At 46.6% G+C, this 21,827-nt stretch overlaps 4 protein-coding genes across 15 annotated transcripts in view; 2 read left to right on the top strand and 2 right to left on the bottom strand.

Annotated features, from left to right (window-relative positions):
- The window catches only part of CELF1 (CUGBP Elav-like family member 1), a 57,981-nt gene extending 55,445 nt beyond the window's left edge, over positions 1-2,536 (bottom strand). For 8 of the 11 annotated variants that reach the window (XM_079307614.1, XM_079307622.1, XM_079307626.1 and 5 more), the window contains exon 1: positions 2,319-2,463. The gene's annotated coding sequence lies outside the window, so the exon portion shown is untranslated. Of the gene's footprint in view, positions 1-1,676; positions 1,853-2,318 lie in introns of those variants that run through there. The other 3 variants (XM_079307619.1, XM_079307624.1, XM_079307620.1) reach the window with 2 other exon arrangements.
- PTPMT1 (protein tyrosine phosphatase mitochondrial 1) lies at positions 2,488-4,852 on the top strand. The gene is made up of 4 exons (XM_079307629.1): positions 2,488-2,910; positions 2,980-3,060; positions 3,555-3,746; positions 4,612-4,852. The coding sequence occupies exons 1-4, from the start codon at positions 2,503-2,505 to the stop codon at positions 4,741-4,743; spliced, it is 813 nt and encodes a 270-aa protein (XP_079163755.1). The 5' UTR covers positions 2,488-2,502; the 3' UTR covers positions 4,744-4,852.
- Positions 4,853-5,114: 262 nt separating this feature from the next.
- Positions 5,115-12,872, bottom strand: KBTBD4 (kelch repeat and BTB domain containing 4). Of its 2 annotated transcripts, none has more exons than XM_079307613.1 (4): positions 12,733-12,872; positions 9,748-10,368; positions 7,237-7,343; positions 5,115-6,660 (listed from the first exon to the last, which is right to left on the bottom strand). In XM_079307613.1, the coding sequence occupies exons 2-4, from the start codon at positions 10,337-10,339 to the stop codon at positions 5,800-5,802; spliced, it is 1,560 nt and encodes a 519-aa protein (XP_079163739.1). In that variant the 5' UTR covers positions 10,340-10,368; positions 12,733-12,872; the 3' UTR covers positions 5,115-5,799. The 2 variants fall into 2 exon arrangements, with proteins under 2 accessions (XP_079163739.1, XP_079163738.1); XM_079307612.1 differs by having other exon boundaries at positions 12,680-12,844.
- On the top strand, positions 12,864-17,110 carry NDUFS3 (NADH:ubiquinone oxidoreductase core subunit S3). Its single transcript, XM_079307630.1, has 7 exons — positions 12,864-12,935; positions 13,027-13,089; positions 13,841-13,938; positions 14,200-14,349; positions 15,135-15,260; positions 15,549-15,668; positions 16,863-17,110. Exons 1-7 carry the CDS (start codon positions 12,890-12,892, stop codon positions 17,028-17,030), a joined length of 771 nt encoding a protein of 256 aa, XP_079163756.1. The 5' UTR covers positions 12,864-12,889; the 3' UTR covers positions 17,031-17,110.
- The last annotated feature ends 4,717 nt before the right edge of the window (positions 17,111-21,827 follow it).

Genomic DNA, 21,827 nt, shown 5'->3' with positions numbered 1-21,827 from the left:
CTGAATTAGAAAAAAATTACACAACATTATAAATATTTCCCTTATTTCAAAGCATCATACCTTGTTTCAACCAATGACTCTGCAAGTGATGCACAGGTTATTTGGCAAGCTGTGGATTTATTATTAATGAGACAGACAACTATTGTATATCAATGATCCTGGCACATTTCCTGCTTCCCCTTTTAGAGAAGTAGTGTCAAGGAGCATGTTTTCAAAACCCCTACTTGTAGCAGAACTAAAAGAACCTTCCCCTTACCATGCAAAGATAATCCTGTAAGAGCATCAAGTTTTTGAGGCCTAGCAGAAACATGGATAGAGTAAGAAGTACACAGTAGTACTACCATGGATTTCTTTAGCCTATCTCTCATAGTGAGGGATGGCCATGTTCTTCTCGTTTTGTAGGTAATTTGCTTTCAAAACAAAACTACCTAACACATAAATCTTCAAGTTTTAGTGTTCATGACTTTAGAAGTCACTTTTCAATAGTCTGCTTTTCTATAGATGCCATGTTCCTGCTTTATTTGCATGAAAACAGAATGTCCTAGGCCTCCATCAATTATTTTGTTACCTATAAAAAAAAGATACAAAAGGGGAAACATGTAACCTAGCAGTTAAGATCCAGGAGTGATTTTTCCCCAATGTAACACTAGAAACTTACAGAAAGGAAAAGCAGAAAAAACCACAGCCGTGCAAGAATGATCATTCAGAAAAGGTGAATACACTCCTCAGAACAGCATACACCTTCCTAAAATAAGTATCAGCAATAATTTTGAATGTGAGCAGAGGCTGAAAGAGAACAGTAAGCACCTAAAGAAAAAACAATTCTTTACATCACCGTATTTACAAATTGTTATTTAAGAATTTTAGTAGCATATACATTTGCACCCATGTTTCTGAGCAGATATACGATTTCTGCTCTGTCCTGGGGCCTCTTGATCAGCAGGAATGCAACCGAACATATTAAGCTGCTAGATGTAAGCTGCACCCACTCTTAGCTCAGTCTAAAGACATTTGGATTAATTTTAAACATCTACCACAGCAGCAGTATTTCCAACAATGCTTTTTCTTCAAGACTTAGGTCCACACACAATTCTAGGAAGATACAATATCTCATATTATGCAGAGATCCCAAGAACATAGCCGAGGGGAATGGAAAAAATTAATAAAATGTGATAGCTTCATTATGGCTGTGCAATGCGAAGTCAGTGCAGTAAAATCCATCTGATGAACTAACCTAGAGAAAAACAATAAAGGAGACAACAAAAAGACTCTAGGAGAGAGTTCAACCATTTTTGTAATCACTGGTACAAAGAGTAAGACTGAAAGGACATACATACACAAAAAATAAAAAAACAAACTCAGGATAGTCAGAAAACGCAAGCTCTTGTAAGCCAGAAGTCAAGCATGCTTCATGATATAAATCCCCACCAAACACTTTTCTGAATCCAGCGAACCGGTGAAACACAGCCAACGACCACACTCAAGCAGGACATACAAGAAAGCTGCAATACTTGAAAAATGTTCCCCGACAACTTCTGGCAGAAGAGAATGCCTATGCCTTAAAGGTGAAAATGTCTGGGCCACAATTCCTCAGGAATTTAAAGGAATGTATTCTAAGGCAGCCTCTCAACCTCCTTCTCCTAACAGTCCTATTAAGAAAGCAAATTGTTACCAACCTTTACTGCTGGTTCACGTATTTATCACCCATTTAACGCTTCGTCTCTCCTGGCTTTTATATTCCTCTTCCTACTTCATTCCTGTAGTGTCTGTCACGCCCTCTCATACTTGAGGACTGCAGATCCTCACACTGTGCTCAACTCCAATTTCCCTGCTCGTGCTTCTCGCACGCCCGACTCGCCTCCACCCCCTGGCGCACCATCGCGCATTTCACCGCTCCAGCGGACAGACCCCAGCGCACCGGCAACAGCAGCCGCACCCAGGCCCCTGCGCGTGCCCGGGGCGCCGCGCCCGGCAGGCTGGCGGCGGCGGGGCCCGGGGCAGCCGCTCCCGCGCCGCGGGGTCCGCCCGGCCTCGCCGCAGCCCCCCCGCCCCCAATGGCGCCGCCGCCGCGGGCCGCGCTCGCACCCGCAGCGCCACCGCCACCGCCCGCGGCGCTGTCAGCGCTCGGAGCGGAGACGACACCCGGCAGCCTGCGGCTCCGGGCCCCGCAGGGGCTCGCGGCGGGGCGGCACCGCCCCGGGATGGCGCGCAAGGGGCGGCGGCGGCGGCTCCCCGGCGGGCGGGAGCCTCGGCCCGGCCCCAGCGGCCTGGCGGCGGGAGCGCCGGGGAACGGGGGAGAAGGGGCAAGGAGCCGTTACCTGCGCGAGACGGATCGCGCTTCCCGCCGGCTCGGCCCGACCCGGCCCCGCGCCGCTCCTGCCGTGCCGTCCCTGCCGTGCCGTGCGCGGCCCGTGCTCCTCCCGGCGGCGCCGCCCTCACCTGCCCCGGGATCCGCCCGCGCCCCGCTCCGCTCCCTGCGCCGCCTCGGGCCGGCTCTGCAAGATGGCGGCGCTTCCGGGAGAGACCACGGCGGGCGCGGCGTGGGGGGGCCGGGGCGGAGCGCCCGCTCCCCCCGCGCCGCCGGCCCCGCCCCGCCCCGCCCCGGCCCCGCCGGGCGCCTCCCGCCCGCCGCCCGCCCCCGCCGCGGCCGGCCGCTCCGGTGACGCTCGCTCCGCGCCGCGAAGGCGCGCCCCTACCCGTCGGTCCAGCCCGGCCCGGCGTGGCGCGCACCGGCCGCGCATGGGGGTGGTGGAGGCGCTGGGCGCCGGCGCGGCGCGGCTGCTCTTCTACCCGTCGCTGCTGTACACGGTGGCGCGGGCGCGGCTGCCCGGCTCCCGCCGGCCCTGGTTCCACCGCATCGACGAGGCCGTGCTGCTCGGCGCGCTGCCGCTGCGGGGGCGCATCCGCAGGGTAAGGCGGGCGCAGCGGGGCGGGCCGGGCCGGGAGGAACGGAGTCCCTGACGGTGCCTGTGCCCGCAGCTGGTGGCGGAGGAGAACGTGCGCGGCGTGGTCACCCTCACCGAGGACTACGAGACCCGGTTCCTCTGTTTTTCCCCCCAGGTGAGCCCCGGGATTGCTGGTGCCCGTCGCCGTCTGTCCCGGAACGGCGGGTGAGGCTTCAGCCGCCTCCTGCCCTCATCCCGGCAGCGGCCGCCGAGTTGTGTGGCAGCAAAGACGGGACTACTCGTACCTAGGCCGCCTTCGAAAACTATGCGACAAACCAGTAAAACGTGAGCAGTGAACTGCAGCTGCAGTGGCAGGGAAAGACAGTGAGCATGGAACCCACCGTACATCACTAGACAGGAATGCCTTTGGGTTGGGAAGAGATCCCAGCCTCCCTCTTTTCCTTTAGCTGGAACACATTTTTTCAGTCCCCTTTAACTACTACCTTTTGATGACCTGAACTGAAGTTTTCATACATCTGATTTGAAGGATTGACATTCAGTCTATTTACAGCCTCTCTGAATTTTTCAGCTGTCTCAACAGCTTGTGAGTTTCTTTCAGTAAAAAAACCAACCCGAAAGTTCACTGACCAAATCTGCTGTGTGTTACAGGAATGGGAGGCAATGGGAGTGGAGCAACTGCGTCTCAGCACTGTGGATCTAACCGGAGTCCCCACCTTGGAAAACCTGCAGAAGGGTGTGGAGTTCATCCTGAGACACCGAGCCCTCGGTAACAGTGTCTATGTGCACTGCAAAGCAGGGCGCTCCCGCAGTGCCACCATGGTGGCAGCATACTTAATTCAGGTCAGGAGTCTCTGCTGAATGGGGCTAATTTTCATTTAAAAATGGAAATAAAACCTTTAGTATTAACTCTTGCCCAGGAAACCTGAGCATGTACAGATTAATACTCCATGATTTTACAAAGCTTTGACACCCATTTTAAGAGAGGCCTCAAATTACGTTGTTGTTTTGAATGCAAATGTAAATTTTGAATTATTCTGCTTTTCTTAATTCTTTCTGTGGAGAAACAGATGGAGGTGGGAATAACAAGTCTCTCATGAGTGTAGGGTCACTGAGCAGATAAACATCTCTTTTGGTTGTTCAGATTTTCTCCTTGGCTCTCTGAAGTGGTGAAGCCTTCCTACACTTTTTCATAAATACAATTCAGGATCAAGAGAATTGACTTGTTTTCTGAGTTCCTCTACAAACCCAACTCGGGAAGCCAGCACTAAGAACAAAATCCCACCTGTGTATTCTTCCCTTGGCATTATTAAGAGCTCCCTGGAAAATTTTTCCTTTAGTGTTAGAGAAAATTTGCTCACTAAGTGCTGAAATGCAATAGGAGTATCAGTGGAGTGTTTAAAAAAAATTAAAAAGCAAGCTGCGCCTGCCTTGTGGGAATAGGACAGGAAACTATTCTCAACATGAAGGAAGAGTGAGTGAGATGGAAAGTGGAGGGCCCAGGCAGCAACCATTCCTCTTTAACTGAGGGGCTCATTTCATGAATGTGTGACTTCCAGGCCTCTCTGAGAACATCAAGTAAACCTAAGGGGCAAAGCAGCAGCAAGCTTTCTAACACCTCTCCTATTGTCCATAGCCCCCAGGAGGGTTCCATGAACTGGTGCAAAGCTGGAATGGATTTTCACTTGCTGGGTTTCTGACTTTTCAGCTGCATCACTGGAGACCTCAGGAAGCAATAGAGGCCATTGCCAAGATTCGTCCCCACATCCTCATTCGACACCACCAAGTCCAGGTCCTGGAGAAATTTCACAGGAACGTGATCACTGAGAGAACTGCGTAACTTAGTAAGAACTATCAAAATCCTCATCTCAGCTGCTATAAAAAAAGTTTTTATGATCTAACAAAAGCCTAAGTGTTTTCATTCTTGACTATCAACACAGAACGTTTTACACTCAAGGGGAAATCGGGCTGTTTCATTAAAGCATTCTTTCCTTATGGCTAATATCCTAGATCTCTTGGAGCCCTGTAGTTCTTTTCCACACATCAGTGCTGAGCAGAACTGCAATCCACAGGAAGTTCAAATATATTTGTATTTGGAGCAAAGAGAAAAAAAACAAGCATTTTTTCTCAGTAGAGACTTTATTCAGATTATTACCCAAAGGGTTACAGTGCGAACAGAGAGGGGTAGGAGGAAGTGGTCTTATTTCTGTCTTTTCACCAACACTAAGTTAAAATTACAGGTGGGGATTTCCTGTACAGTAAAGGAAGCCAATGCTCTAAAACTGACCACCCTCTTTATACTAGGTGATGACAGAGCAGTAAGCAAGTACTCAGCTGGTTGCCACTCATCTAGGAGAAGTGCTGAATGTAACCCAAGAGTCCTGGGGTCACTTCTGGAATCTGTCTGCCAGACCCCATTTCTGCAGTAGGACACAGGAATGTTTAAATGGGGGCATCCCTGGGGGACACGGTGCATGTCTAACTCTGTGACTGACACAGCAACAACACACAGTCTCCTAGGAAGTTAAAACTTAACAGTTTGGGCCAAGGAAAATGTTCTCCATATGCCACAGGATTTTTTAGTGGTAGATTGGTTCCAGGCTAAAATAGCCATTTGCTGATGTTTGGGCCTCAGATGCAATCAACTTATCATCAAGGAATCAAAGTAATAGTATTTAGTCCATCTGAAATCTAAGATACAACAGTTCAATATGGTTTTGATAGTGTTATGTAAAAGAATAAGCCCACAGTCAGAAAGCCTGTACTTCCTCTGCACAGGTACAGAGGCTGGGGTCTTTGCAGAGTGATGTGAGCCTGTAGTAATTGGGACTGGTGCTGAGGGTTGTAGGTGTTTTTGAGCTGCACAGACACTGTTGCTGTTTATCACTGGGCTTGTTTAGGCCAGGACAAACTGCAGGTTAGTGAGCAGCACTTTGATGCCACTTGTGACTGTTACAACAGAGGTGGCTGGGTTAAGTTTAAAAGTATTTGCATCTCCTTTTTTATACCGGTCACGAAAGACATAGATGCTGCCATTGCAGCTGGCAATTTTCCAGAGGGATGGTACTGAGCTCCAGGCATCTGGCAGGCACAGCCGGGTGAAACTATCCAGCAGGGGATTGTAGCAGAGCAGTGAATCCCCCTCGGCCACAATGAACACCACATCCTTGTGCACGGCGGCGTGCATGCGCCCTGCGAAAGGCAGCACGTATGGCTTCACGTGGCATTTCTCGGTGTTGGTATCGTAGCACTGAATGAGCCGAGAGGGCTTGGTGAAGAAGTCTAAGTCGTTTTCCTCCCCACCCAGCAGGTAAATGACACCATTAAGGTTCACCCCTGCAGCTCCAGAGACCGCCACTTCCAACTGGCTGGTCTCTGTCCAGACGTTGTCTCGTACTCTGTAATATATGACAGCGTTAGAGAGAGTGTCCTGCAGAGTTTTCCCCCCCAAGGAATATATTGCATCCTTGCTTGGCACGGAGACGAGGGTGTGCTGGAGCCGGTCACGGGGCAGAGGAGCACACCATTCCCAATCTATAGTCGCGTTGTTGCATTTCCACATGCGCCGTGGGATGGAGCCACCGACCACGTACAGGTCGCTACCGTGCTTGCAGGCTGCGGTGATCTGGTGACACAGGCTGTTCTGGCCACTCACACTGATGGAGTCATCGTCAGCACAGTGCAGAGAGACAGCGAGGGAATGTGTACGTGATGACTCCTTTCCAATCAGGTAGATGTGAACATTTTCTCCAATCACCTGAGCAAAAGTAGAAGTGTGTCAGCAGAATCAGATCTGTTCACGCATCGATGATGCTCAAGACTGAATTTTTCAGTTTAGGACCCGCCTGTGGGCCTGAGGTGTATAACCTCCTTCCCAAGTCCTGCCACCCTAGAATATTCAGGACTCAAGAGCCTCAAGGCCTTTTCAAGATACCATTCATATCTGACACACTAAAATAGCCACAGATGTCACTGGAACACAAGTGTCCATGGTTTAGGTAAGGGCCAGTTACATCACTGATGGAGTACAGTTGTTACAAGAGGAATGCCAAACATAGATTTCTGAACAGTTTATTTGTTAACTGAGGTGAAATGAGTTATTTGTGGCACTGCTCCAATCACCAGTGAAAGCAGCCTCAGGTTAAATGAAAAAAAGCTGTCAGTGGGCTTGCTATTTATGACACTGAAAGTATCCTCTCCCAAGCACCATGAATTTCAATGACATTTGTGTTTTGTGACTTCCAACTCACACTTGTGAGCAGAATACCCTGCCCTGAGAAGTGTGAAACCAGCAAGTGCTACATCAGCCCCAGAACATAAGGTCTTTTTATACCTTCAGACTCGATCTCAGAGTCTCTGAAAAGCCCGCTCGCTCCTCCTTGTTGAAGTTGATCCATGTTTCTATGGCAACTGTTGGATTCTGAGAACATGGAACGCCATCTGCGGTTCGGGGACAGAAAGACATTTATGGTATCTAGACGAAGGTGTATGTACTCTGCAACACCCTTTTCCTGCGCCTGCATCCCCTGACTCCCACCACAAACCCTACTTTCTAGAGAGGAAAAATAGGCACAGGTGTTTATAGATTTTGTCAGGCATGATCAGCACTGCCAGCCAGCCAACTACACAAAATTAATTTGGGTAACTATAAGAAGACAGAGCTGCCAGATACTAAGCACCTTGGATGAGTTTCAGCAATCTATTTAGGAATCTATGTCCAAGAGAAAGAGGACAGGAGAGAGAACGTACATGCTGTGTGGCAATGACAAATACTTTCTTATTTAATCATTTAGGCAAGAAGATTCTGTTACTGAGAATCTCAGCACCTGCCTTTCTTTCTGGCTTGTCCTAGAAACCTATCTGGCAAAAGTCATCTACAAAATGTTTCTGAGCACTGTCAGGCAGCTGACCCTCATGACTGAACATCTGGTGTTGCTCCTATCCTCTTAACATTTGGAAATCCCCAGTGAGCTACTAGAGCTTTTCTTAGCTGTGTGACAGTAGGAAACACTCCACAGACTCCATCAGATTTAAATCTCTTTCCAGACATAACTGCAAGTTTTGGTTAAGCCACAAAGTCTTGCATCATTATCATCAGTACATTACCTAAAAGATTTTAGGTATTTCCTTCCAGTTTGAAAGCCAGTAATAATGCCTGTGTTCATTGAGAAGCTTCCCTACAAAGACTCTCTGATTTTGTAGTCTGTTCTCATGACAAACTCTGAATTCAATGATGCTGAAGGCACCAGACAAATTCCAATGCTTTTCTCTACAGTGCAAGGCAGCAGAAAAAGTGTGGCACAAAAGCAGGTATTTCAACTCTGTTTAAAAGGATTCTCATAAGCTAACCATCACATGTAGTGCTTAAATGGAAAAAAAAATAGCTTTTGAAATTGGTCCTAGAGTGCAACTGAAGATAATCTTAATAAATTACTATTTCATTAAAATAATTTTAATCTTTGCCACTAAAAGTTTCCTCTACTTAATCGTCAATTAACTAAATGAAGATGCGGGAAAGGCAAAATAAAAGGATTTTTCCCACCAGCAGTAGGGGAAGTATTTCAGAATTTAATCCATTTTATGACCTAAGTTGTGGCATAAATGCAGAGTAATGTGATTCTACATATGAAAATAGATGATGCATGGAAAAAAGTTATTACTGAGCAATTGTTTTAATTTAGGACCACAAGTGCTAATGTCCATAGTCCTAAAACTAATTTTTATGTGAAATCCATAAGAAATTAGAGGCGACTTCTACAGTTTTATTTCATTATTTTAAAGGGTTTTTTTAATGAACTTTAGCTAGATAGTTATAAAAATTACTGTAAATTTCTTTAGATGCAATAGAGATAATTTAATGCAATATCTGGGAAGACTGGCTAGTTTAGGTTTTATGGATAGATTTGCCAGTGTTCCAAAGAAGCCAGTCATTATAGGTTTATTTTTGGAACTGCATATAAAACACATGACACACAAAGTCTAGTTACTTAGTGAGTTACAAAGGATAATTAAAAGCATGAAAGAGGCACTTTTGGATGTATGAACTGTTTCTGCATTCTTGCTTCCTCTAGCAATGATGCATAACTGCAGAAGAATGGACTTGTGACTGCAGCATCCTTGAGAAGTAACAAGTACTGACTGTAGCTACTAGGGCAGCAGATTTTTAAGATTGGTGGAAACTGAACTAAGTTGTTTATGTGTTCATATGTCCTTTACAACTCTGAGTCATGGCATCCATTACTGTGGAAGGCTATTAACTTTACAAGAAGGGCAATTACTGTATTACTCAAGATGTTACAATGCTTCTATTTCAGTCAGTTGAGTGCCTAACTAAACCTAACAATTATATACAATTGTAAATAACACTAAAATAGTCTAAAAATATGTGCTCAAGCCTTCTTACAGATGTTGAGTTATTGTATTACTATGTTAAATGATTATGAGCTAAAGGGATAAAAAAGCCCTCCATAAGATGTGTATTTCTGGTAAGGCTTCTATGTTTTACTTTTAATGCAAACAAAATTACAACAAATGGTTGGAAGTTGTGTTTAAAAAATGTGTAACACTTCTAACCTGTTGACTCAGGAACTGCTGTGAGTTTCCGGCATCCTGTACCTTCCTTTTCTGTAGCTTAGATGTTTCATGTCCAGTAACAATTAATAGTTTGAGGCTTTTTCTGATAAAGGCATCCAGAATGTTTTGCTCTGCCTTGCTTAGCTAAGTCTCTGAATAGACAGTGATTATGGAAGTTTGTCTATTTCTATCTATTTCATTCACTACTTGACCAGACTGTAGAAAGCCTCTTTCTACATTCACATCCTAAGTAGTTTCAAGGACTCCTTACCTGTAAGGATGTCTGTGAGCAGGCGGAGAGGCAGGTGTAGAAACTCCTCTGTCTCCTGCAGCTGAGACAAATGTGACTTTGCACAGTGTTTGGCAGCTGTGTAGAGCTCCATGTCACTGTGTTGATCTGCCAACCACATGACCTGCAGACAGTTCCTAACCTGTACCGTACGGGCCAAAAAACGGGAGCACTCTTCAAAAAGGGCAGTCAGCTGGTACATGTCTGCCACTTCATAGGTTTCCTGTAACTCCTCTGCCCTCAGCTTTACAGTGCCATGGTAAATATAGTCCACCAGAAGCTGAAAGACACTCTCACTAACATCCTGCAGCTCAATCACTCGGTTGTGGGCCTCTTTTAGGTTGGAAGTGAACATAGAACGAAAAAAGCAGCTCTGAGCCGAGAGGACCAAACGGTGCAGTTGGAATTCTTTGCCTTCCACTGATATTGTAACATCAGCAAAGAGCTCATCCTCCAAGCATAGTTTCATAATGCCCTGGGCCACGCGGCCTGAGTGGGAGCGGTCGGTGAAGGTGTAGTTCACAAAGTAGTTTTCTTCTGCAGAGGAGCCTCCAGTCTCTTCTGATGAGTCCATGGTGCTGCACAAATCAGACCTCCAGCAATCTGTAAAATCACAATAATTATACGGCTTTCTCTCACCACTAACAAGATTATGCAGTACCTCAGGGTACAGGGGAAAATCAAACATATTGGTAAGAGTCCAGCATATTTTAAACTGAACATAAATAGCACAGCCAGAAACTTGTGCTTGAGCTTCAGAATCTCAAACAGCAAATGAGAAGCTGGCATAATTAAAATTATAATATATACCAAACTTCCAGTAGAGTGAGCATCACATCCCAGCAGGGCTGGGAGATGCGCATATCTTTTCACCACTCATTTCACTGACACAAAGAAATGCATCAAGTTATTCAAGTGGAAAGTCCAGCAACTGCCCTAGGAAACTTGCAAAGTCAGAAAAAGCAGCAGCAGCATAGCTGGACTAGATGTGAAAAGGATTACTGTTTCATACTAAAAAAGAGCACAGGCAGCAGTTCATATCATCAGGAGGTGTTAATTACTGTCCAAACCCAATGATGAACCTGTATCAAGGTGAACCTGAACTACCAAAAAGATGCATGAGATGTCTGCCAGATATAACCACCAGCCCTTCAAGCTCAACAAATGAGATAACTGATGGTTATGCTGTTTGTAATGTGCCAGTCAACTTCTGCATGCAAAACATGTTAGATGTTGTTAGTCACTGCTTCCCAAGTGGAAAGGGAACAAAATTTAAAACAAAATGCCTCTTACCACAGATGTTTGCAGATCTCCAGGTAGTTTGTGGGTACTTTCCGAAAAACAGAAGGACTACTACAGCAAGGAGCTCCTTTTTGCCGTGGCTCTTGACAGCATTAGGAACAGCTGCCTACCTGCATTCACTTCAGATTCATTTTTATAACTGAATCGCTGTCCATGATGTCTAATATCATAAATCTCTTCCATTAATAATGAACATTATTCCAAGTATGTTTCACAAAGATGTGATTTTTTTATCAAACAGATTCGTAGCTACTCTTCCACGGTTTACCTTGTCAAACATGCATTTTCTTACAATTACTCTGCTTGGTCAGGAGGGCTCCAAAATTCTTTGCTCAAATTCTGTTCATGAGAAGTAGTGTCTACATCCCTAATTGGCTGGACAAGTCCATCTCACCTCTGGTGACAGCCTGCCTTAATTATACTCTTATCTCAATTTTACAGTAGTTCTGGTCTGTCTGAAAAGTACCTATCCATTAGTCTGTAACAGGAACTGCAGTCAGCACAGAACATGTCAGTATTATGTATCCAGGTTTACAAAGTATGAGCCTATCCTGCAAATTGGCTTCCACTTCGGTTAAAGCTCATTATCCTTACAGTCAAGGTGCTTAGGAGCTTCAACCCAGAATACAGAACAGACCAAACAGAGCACCAGGATAAGGACAGATGAACTACTGTGCCCCCTTGGCACGGCAGAACCAGCTGCCCACGCTGCCCTGCACAACTCCCAGAGGACTGATGCCAGTTCACAAAAGAAATACCAAGAAGCAGCTATAGACTACATAAATCTCACATCTTCCCTGCAGACACCCAGACAAAGCTCCCCTTTGCACCCATGGTGTCTCTGCTAGAAAGAAAGAGGCATGCAGGACAGTTAACTTCCCATAAAGCCAAATAGTATACTCCATGCACTCCATAGGCCAAGCTACCAGTGACAGTGGTTTCACCAACACCTAGTACACCTCCTTCACACAATCGCAGAATCACTTAAGTTGGAAAAGTCCTCTGAGACCATCGAGGACAACCTGAACATCACCTCGTGAACTAGATCATGGCACGGAGTGCCATATCCATTTCCTGAAACATCTCCAGGGACAGCAACACCACCACCACCTCCCCGGGCAGTCCATCCCAGTCCCTAATCATCTTCCCTGTGAAGAAATTCTTCCTAATGTCCAGCCTAAACCTTGAGGCCAAGCCCCACCTGGCTACACCCTCCTTTTAGGCAGTTGGAGAGGGTGATAAGGTCATCTTCGAGCCTTCTTTTCTCCAGGCTAAACATAGCTCCCTTAGCCGCTTCTCATGGGACTTGTGCTCCAGCTTCCTTCTCTCCTTGCTCCTGACAGCCTCGCGGATGCCACGGCGGCGTCCGGGATGGGGGAACCGCTGAGCACAACTGACAGGGACCCCAGGACCGGGGCGGGGAGAAGGCAGGAAGGGAGCCTGATCCTCGGAGAGACGCAGATGCCCACCGGGGCCGCGCTGGGGCCGCGCTGGGCTCGGCCCGGGGCTGCCGGGCTCCGCCGCCCTGCGCGCCCGCACCGCCCGGCGCTCGCCGCCCCGTGCCCGGCTCGCCGGCCGCGCCGCTCCCCCCGCCGCGCCGCGCGGCACCCACCTGCGGCGCCTCCCTTCATGCCGCCGCCCCGGGCTGCCCCAGCGGCTGCTCACCCTGCGCCAGCCGCCGCCGGGCACTCGCCGATTCCGCTCACCGACCCGGAGCCGTCCCCGGGAAGCTCTTCGCGCGCTTCCGCCCCCGGGGGAAGCGCGGCGGCGGCGGCGCTTTCCGCTTCCGCCCCGTGCCCTTGCCCGTCCGTGTCCCGGCGGGATGTGGGCGGCGGCGGCGCGGGGCCTGGCGCGGGCCGCGCTGCGAGGTGAGGCCGCGGGGGCTCGGGGGCTGTGCCGGGCCGGGCCGGGCCGGGCGGTTGGCGGCGGTCGGTGAGACGTGTCCGTTTCTCTCCGCAGCTGGCGCGGCACCGGCGGCGGCACGGGCCCGGCTGGCGGGGAGCTCCGCCGCGGACACTCGCCGTGAGTGCGGGGCCTGTTTGGGGCGGGGAGGGAGCGAGGCGGGCCGTGGTGGCGCTGCCAGCGGCGGGAGGGCACCGAGCCGCCCCACGGACGGGCCTGGGCGGCGGAACCGCTGTAGCGGCGTGTCGGGAAAGGGGCACTCCGGTCACCGGAACCCCAGCTGCGCCGGAGAGTGCCTGTGCTGGTGGCCGGGCTCGCCGTGGGTTCCTGTGCCTGCTCTGCCTTCCTGCCTGCGTCCTTCCTCAGATGCAGGGCCAAACCTGCTTTTTCTGCGCAAAGCTGTGCCTGGGCAGCAGCTTCATCGCCCCTCATCACCCGGACTCTTAAAGGCTTTTAGTTGTAACAGCGAAAAAACCCATGCCAACAACATGAGTTCCTGGAGTGTTTTGATTATGAGGAGCTTGCACACCCTGCAAACACAGAAAACAAGGCCCGGATTGAACGACATGAGCATTTACTAAGTTCACATTGTTCTGTTATCTCTATTGCTCTCTTTTTTATCTGGCTATTTACTTCTCCATAATCTTGCTGGACAATTCGTGCTGCTCTGTAGAGTCGACAAAACTTTAGCATTGACACAAATTCCTTTCATTATCAAAGTGCCTAGTTCCACCTTCTGTGTAACACAAGTATATTGCTATGGTGTAGTCTCTGACAGACAGCTAGACTGGTTAGTGGGACTCTTTACTCTTGTTTCTGTGGCTTTCTTTGTTCCCTGTCATAATCTTGGAAACTTTATTTTTCTCCTTAGCTACTGTCAGACCAAAAAATGAAGTAGAACACAAGCAGCTATGTGCTTTTGGGGAGTACGTGGCTGAGATTCTGCCCAAGTATATCCAGCAAGTACAGGTAGGTGCTGTTCAAGAAATTGTTTTTATGGCAGGACAGGATCCAGTGAACACACCACTTTTTTGTTACCTGTTCAGAGAAGTTATTCTGGGGAAGAAAAATGGTCAGAATTCCAAGAAAAATACTGCTGTTGTTAAGCCCCTTGATCTGATGCCTTTTTGTGTCTGCTGTGTCTCTTTGAGTGTTCTGCTGAAATCAGCATCATGTTCGGTCCTGTTGGTGTTTGTACCCATGCCCTTTCCACTGTTCTGTTTTCATCAGGTGACTTGTTTCAATGAGCTGGAACTTCTGATCCATCCAGATGGGATCATTCCTGTCCTGACCTTCCTTCGTGATCACACCAATGCCCAGTTCAAATCCTTGGCTGACCTGACTGCTGTTGATGTCCCGTCTCGGCAGTACCGCTTTGAGGTAGGAGCTGCTCAGAGGAGCTGCAGTGCTTGGAGGGCTTCACCAGTGCTGATGGCTCTGGGTGCTGTTGCACCTCTGACCACTTTCTTTGGTTTCTGGCAGTGAGAAAAAAAAATTAGAGAGTTTTAAGTAAAAGGTCTCCAGTTGTGGAAGAACTGGAGTATTTTTAATTCAGTATTTTTCTTTCAAAAGTCAAGGTAGTACACAGAGATAACAGAAATATAGACCCTAATTTATTAATCTTTTCCAGTCGCCAAGGTGGGATCAAACAAGACTTTAAAATTCCTGACAAATTTTTGGGATGTTTTTTTCAGTCTGCTGCAGACTGAAATCTCTCTCCAGAGATTATGATAATACTCATAAACAGCCTTTGTACTAGACTTCATCACCAAAGAAGCTGGAAATGTTCTCTGGTATCCAACTTGCTTGCTGAAAATCAGCTGTATTTTTTATTAGCTTTCTCCCACTGATAGTAATTGCAAGAGTGATGGCCATTTTCTTTGAGACAGATCATTGTCAAGTGTTTCCATCCTTGCAGTAGTCTCTCTCTTAAGTTTTAGTATCTCTCTTTGCTTCTTTGTCATCAGTCATGCTAAGTCTCTCATAACTTTTGTCAGTGATAAGCTGTTGGGACCTCAGTCATAGGAGTGTCTCTTAGTGTCCAGCTCTGAAGTGCTGAATGCAACCCTGCTCATAAAGAATATTTGAAACAGTCCTTGTGTGGCTTTGCTTAGGCAGTGGTGTACTCAGAGAGGTCCATAAACTCTGCCTGTTCTCTGCTTCAGATTGTGTACAACCTCTTGTCCCTGCGCTTCAACAGCCGGATCCGTGTGAAGACGTACACCGATGAGCTGACTCCTGTGGACTCTGCAGTGCCTGTGCACAAGGCAGCAAACTGGTATGAGAGAGAGGTGAGTGCTGGTGGGCTGGGAACAGAGTCTTTGCAGAGAGAGGCTGTGTTTTCCCAAATAAAGTGATTCCCAGTGCCCTTGGGAAGAAAGGGAGAAGTGTTTCCCTGGCTGCCTTTTCAGAGTAGGAGATGAAACAGTGTTTGATTTGCTTTTGAATGAATTCCTGCATCAGTTTTGCTGGCACTGTACAAAGCTAGGCATGCAACTGAAATTTTATGGACATAACACATGCAGATTTTTGGGGTTTTTTCAAATACAATTCAACTAACTTGGCTCCCTTTCATTTAGGTTTGGGACATGTATGGTGTTTTCTTTGCCAACCATCCTGATCTAAGGCGAATCCTCACAGATTATGGGTTTGAGGGCCATCCATTCCGGAAGGACTTCCCACTCTCTGGTTATGTGGAGGTAGGAGATACAGTCATGTCTAAAGTTACCAAGTCTCTCCAATGCTCTTTCTCTGTTCCAGTACAAAGATGTGACTGCTTTACAATAGCTTGTCTGTATTCCAGAGAAATTGTATAAATCTGCATAGAAATTTGAATTATCACGCAAAATATCATCCATAATGAAGCAGCCTAAAGCTAGAGAAATTGAACAAATATTATGTGCTGTATACCAAGGATACTTGTCAGTCAGAGAAGTCAGCACGTTTTCTGGAAGATGAAAGTTTCCACTGCAAAACTGAGATGTCTAGAACGATAAAAGACTGACATGTTCTTGATTTAGTTAGAACTTCATTTTGTTGAGTATTTGTAGGCCCAGATTATAAAACTCTGGTTAAATTGACTCTTGCTGTTTATCATTTACCTCTGTATGCCAACCACAGGTGAAATGAGAGTTTTTGGTATCTGTCTAGTTTCAAATGACTGCCCTGCAGAAGCAGGTGTATTTGGTGCAGTGTTAAGACTGAGTTGAGTCTCAGAAGGAAACAGTGAAATTCTGCAAAAAAGAGGCTGTTTTAGGAAGTGTAGAAATAACAAAATCCTGCAAGCAAGAGTAAGGCAGCATCTCCTGGGGTTCAGAGATATGGACTGGCACAGTGAAGATAAAGCAAGCTAACCAGAAGTGTCTGGTACTCACCTGCATTCCATCCTGGTTATCTTCTTCTTCCCCCCTTGTTCTGAGTGTTACATTAGAAATTAGAACAACTAAAACCAGACAAATGCAGTATTATAAAGTTTCATGAGTGTAGTCCTCAGCCATGCAGGCCCAAGATGGGCCATCTTATTTCAGTGACTCAGGAGAAATTCCTTTCTCAAATGACAAATTAAATGTGTTATTGCATGTGAACTGAGCGTGGACTGTTAGGGTGGGTGCTCCTAGTTCTGGGTGCTTAGTCGTGACACCTGAGGAGCATGGTAGCAAAGCAAAGAGGAGGATTTTCTTGGACACTCCAGAGATGTCAGTATCCTCTGGAGAGCTCTTGCTTAGAAATGAGGACTGAAGCTGTGGCAGAGGCCTGTGGGCCTGTGGTTTTTCCGTGGGTCAGGAGTTGTCTGCACAGAGGATGGTCTGGGCCATTACAGGGTCACTGTGCACAGCAGCTGTGCTGCAGGGGCAGGGTGAAATGGCTGGCCTGTGTCCTTTGTGCTGTTGCAGGTGCGGTATGACGATGAAGTCAAACGGGTGGTGGCCGAGCCTGTGGAGCTGGCTCAGGAATTTCGGAAGTTCGATCTCAATAGCCCTTGGGAGACATTTCCTGCCTATCGTCCTGCTCCAGAACCCCTGAAAATAGAAGCAGGAGCAAAGAAAGAAGATGCCAAATAGCAGCAGAAGGAAGTGGATGTGCAGCACTATCCTTTCTGTTCTAATATAGTATTTATAACAATAAAAATTGATGTGAGCTACTTGCCTGTTGTGATCTCATGAATAATGTTTTCAAAGTAGATGAAAAGCACAAGGCCCGGGCATGCTAATTTACAGTCCTTATGATCCAACTGGTAGATGTTTATCTGGTGCTTTGAATTGTAAAATGGGGGATTTGTCTTTTTGGTTTGCAAATTGAACAGAGTGCAGGCATTGTCTGTGGCCTAGTGTTTCCTGTACATGACTGCTGCCAGCAGTCCCTGCAGGTAAAAGCCAGAACCTGAGCACCTGCACTGAAGCATCTGTGGGGTTTGAGCAATGGGACAGCAGTTTCTTGGCTCCAGGACAGTGTTGGGAAGATGGTAATAATATGACAAAAAGAAAAGGCAAAGCCTGTGTAAATAGTTCTAATACAGTTCCTGTCACAACAATACAAATGTATATGGGTCCAGACCAAAACAATTATGGAAGTCTCTATTGTTTCCATGGGAATTAGGTCAGTGCCTTTTCTCTCAACAGGAGCTGCAGGTAACTTCTGATGTGACGCTCCCTCAGTCTGGATTTTTCTTCGCAATCAAACAGTGTTTATTTTCTCCAGCATCTTCAGAGTGTGGGGTTTTTTTCCTGCAGCCAAAAATATATCCCTCCCCATGTCTCATAGACAAGAGTCTGTCTCTTTTTGTCAGTATTCCAGTTATTTTGAGCTCTATGATACAATAGCATTACCACTTTATTTGCTCTTGTGGAAGATCTCTTTTTTTTTTCCAAAAAAGCTGAAAGAATGCTGTAGTTCCAGTCCACCCACCACCTGTTTGAGTGGGATTACATTACAGCAGTCATCAATTAATAATGTCTCTTGTCCTTGGTCCAGAAAATGCATAATGGTCTGCGTCAGAAGGCTGACTGACTTCATTAAGATCTGAAAACTGTTGTATAGAGATTTCCTAAAATAATTCACAAGCAGTTTGTAGAGATTCCTTGAATTGATACTGAAGCTTTTAAATTGTAGAAGCACTAATAAAAATAAAGGCTGGGGGAGGATAGGGTATGGGATAGAGGAAGGGATAAAACAATAGTAAATTCAATTGAGAAAAAAAACCTACTTGCTCTGACTAGAATGTGATCTCTTTTCAAGAATAAAGACTGAGCTGTATTCTAAGAACCCGGTTTCATATTTGTTCCCACCCCAGCCTTGTAAACATGGGCTGGTTAATTTTCTTTTTAAAATTTTGTTTCAGCTGCTGTGACCAGCATGTTTGGGATATGACTCAAAACTGTTCTCTGGTTAAACTCAATGTCATTTGCCACTCACCTTAAAAGTCACAGCTCCACATGGGAAGGAGAAGTGGATACAGATAGGCGGAAGTTTTGGGGTTTACATAATTCTTTGCTTTATTTTGGATCTGTTTTCAATTGAGCAGATTAAATAGGAAATGAACTTTTAGTTCTTCCTACAAGATGTTTCACAGCTGGTTGTTTTCTTTCCAGTGGCTCTCATAGCGTGCTGATGCTCATTGTGCAAGACAGAAAACTTCCTGGTGCCACTTCTATCACTGTGAAAATTCTTTATTAATCACATTTCCTCTCCATATTCTCCTTCATCTCAGGTTGCTTAAGATACTACAGCAAGAGTTATGGTCTATAGATTATAAAACGTACATGTTTCCCAGTGCAGTAAATCTGACTGATGGTAGCAGAAGCACTAGGAAATTTGCCTTTTAAAATTAATGTTTGTGCAGAGGGAGAATTTGACCAACATCAAGAAATGTCAGACATGATGCCTGTCAAGTTAGACCACATGCAAGGTTTGCTCAAGAATGTGTAATGGAAAAGTAGCCAACCCTGTGGGAGCAGGCTCCAGCAGGTCTTTAATATGAGGAATAGTTGCAAGTGGACCTGAATCTCTTCTCCTTAGTGAAGCCTGGGAGATCAGGAGGGCTGCAATTCACCCACTTAGGCTCATTATCCCAGGGCTCAAGAGGTTGAAGAGCCTCACAGAATACTTGTGCACTCTGCTTGCTCCACTGCTCCTGAGCTCAGTTTGCTCATGGAGTCTGCTCACTCTGGGTTCCTTGTGGCTGGTGGACACTTGCTTTGTGCTGGACAAGGCTGTGGTCAATTTGGCCAGGCACAAAGCTGTCTTCCAAACCTTCCGTCCCTGCCTGTTGAACACTGCCAGCTTCTGCAGGGTTTGTTTGCCTGGCTTGGATTCCCCAACTGCAGGAGGATGTGGGATGAGATGTAAGCCAGGTGTAGCTGACTTCACACTATACAGAAGAGAGATTTTCTGGTACTGAAGGGACAATAGACTTCAGGCAATGACTCACAGTCACCATGTGAGCTTCTCCAGCTGAGTAGGTTTTGCTGGTGTTTTCCAGAACTCTGGCATTTTTCCCTACAGCCAGGCAAGCAGGCTGTCCTCCCTGAGGATCTGGCTGTTGACAGTGTCAGGGTGTCTACCCACCTCATGTGCAGTAGGTACACTGGGATGAGGCTCTTCCTGTCACTTTTACACAGCTCATTACTCATTCCACTTGTAGATGCTGCTCACAAACTGGAGCAAAAAGACAAGGAAAGCATCCTAGTAAGTACTGGCAGCACCATACCTGGAAAATACCAGTGTTACAGAGGTCCTGTGTGGTTGTAGTCAGTGCCTCACTCCTGCTGCCCTCAAGGTTTTCTTACTTCTTCCACTCCAGTAACTCAAACATTACCTTTTCTGGGAGCCATGTATATCCTTCTTCCTTCACCTCTTTCTTCTGTCTTCTTCCTTCCCTGAGCATCTGCCAGACAGCCCCAGGCTGGGGAGTAATCTCCCCAAGTGCTGGGTGAGATGATAGAGTGTAATTTCTTCAATTCTATAAGCAGAATTTCCCTTTTATGAATAGGCTATCTTCCTTAAGTCCTACTTCAAAGAAACTTCCCTCCTAAAGAAGCTCTTCTAGCACCACACCTTGTGTCTCAATCAGCATCCAACCAGTTGCTGCAGTTTTTGACCTCTCTTCTCTTGCTCTCATTTCCTGTGTTCCTGCTTCAGGAGGTCATGGAGAAAAAGAGGAAGCCAGTCAAGGTGTCCCTGCATAAACCTGGCTTGTGACATTTTGAAATGGCTCCAACAACAGACGGTATGGCCAGGGGAGTGCAGAGTGGCAGGGCTGTGCTCAGCTGTGAGTACCTGGCAAGGACAAAATCCTTCAGGAGGAGCAGGTGCACTGCCTAACACTGCAGTTGTACATGAAGAGACTGTGCAGCTGTCAGAAACCCAGCCTTGTTTCTGTGCAAGTATTGCTGCTGTACAGACAACTAAGGAATATGTTTATCACTCTGAAATTGCCTTTCTTTGTGGGATAGTGAGGTAATTGTATAAAATTCCCCTAGCTCAAGGCAGCATCCACACTGGTGCTTGCCCCTCATCTGCCACTGTGTCAGTCACCTGAGCACAGCCTCCAAGCCTCCTCTTTTCTCCCTCCCACCATGGCTGTCCTCCTCTAGGCACTTATCTGCAAGCTGTTCCTAGGATATTCTCCTGTTCACAAAATCGTGTACAGCTTTCACAGATGTTGAACAGAATCCTGTTGGGCAATCCTCTTCATGTCATGTGCTGAAAGTGGAAGGGAGGCTGTTTCAAGGCCCACAAAACAGGGGTTTTTCCATAGCAGCTTCTAGACAAAGTCATGTGTATGCTGTGACATAAAAAGGACTCTGGCACAAAGCAGAAGGTACATCAATCTCACTGCACAGATGGGCCATAAGTGTCTGCCTCTTGGGTAGCTTGTGATTCGGTTTAATAAAAGAAGAAAGGGATGTAACTGAAGAGTAAGCATCAGAAAATAATAAAAAATGGAAAAAAAATTAAATAAAAAACGAAAAGCAGTGCAGCGTGACTTGAAGATGCCTGAGGCAACAACTGAAACACAGTTCTTCTTTGAATCCAAACTGAGAGGAAGAGTGGCTCTGGATAGTGTGGGCCCCTCTGTGACTCTTCCATTATGTGCTGCTTCTCCTGTCTGGTGTGAGTCCAGGTATTACCAGGTACAGCTACAGATCCTGAAAGTTTCAGAAGATTTGGTCCTTTGCACACAGACAACTTACCAACCAGGATGTCATCCCAGCCCTCAGTACACTATCAGGTGACAGTATCAGTCCTGATTAATGTCCCTTAACTTGATGAGCAAGGGATGCATTTCAGCTTTACCTTCTCTCTTTTCTAGGCAGACTTCTTTCTCCCTTTAACCTGAGGGAGATGGTATCAGTCCTTATTTATAGCTATTACTGCTTATTGTATATCCCTGTATAAACCTGGCATCACATACAGAGTAGAATTACAGAACAGTTTGACTGGGGACCTGGCACTAATAAATGTGTAAAGATGTGTAGAGAACAGTTCCCTGCTGTAAAGTCAATCAAATGATGTTTTGTCAATGTAATTTAGAACATCCAAGGCAGACTGTGCTCATTGTAACCCAGAAGTCCACTCACAGGAGAGGCCAATGAGGTGCTAAAGCCTGAGCTGCTTTGATACTTGGCATTTGTTAGGTCACTGCACTGAGTTCTCTCTCCAGAACTGAACCAGTGACATTTCTTCTGCCTGCTTGTATGTTTTGGCTGCTACTGCCCTTCCATGGATCTGCACTCCACTTTATCTCTTTGTGACATTCCAGGATTGTTTTTAGATTTTTGAACCCAGGAAAAAGGAAAACTGAAAATGAAGCCAAGGAGTGAGCAGAACTGTCACAGTATGTGACAGAGGCACTGTGC

This window comes from Erithacus rubecula (assembly GCF_903797595.1).
Source record: "Erithacus rubecula genome assembly, chromosome: 6".
NCBI lineage: Eukaryota > Metazoa > Chordata > Aves > Passeriformes > Muscicapidae > Erithacus > Erithacus rubecula.
This window is presented reverse-complemented; position numbering and strand designations above follow the sequence as displayed.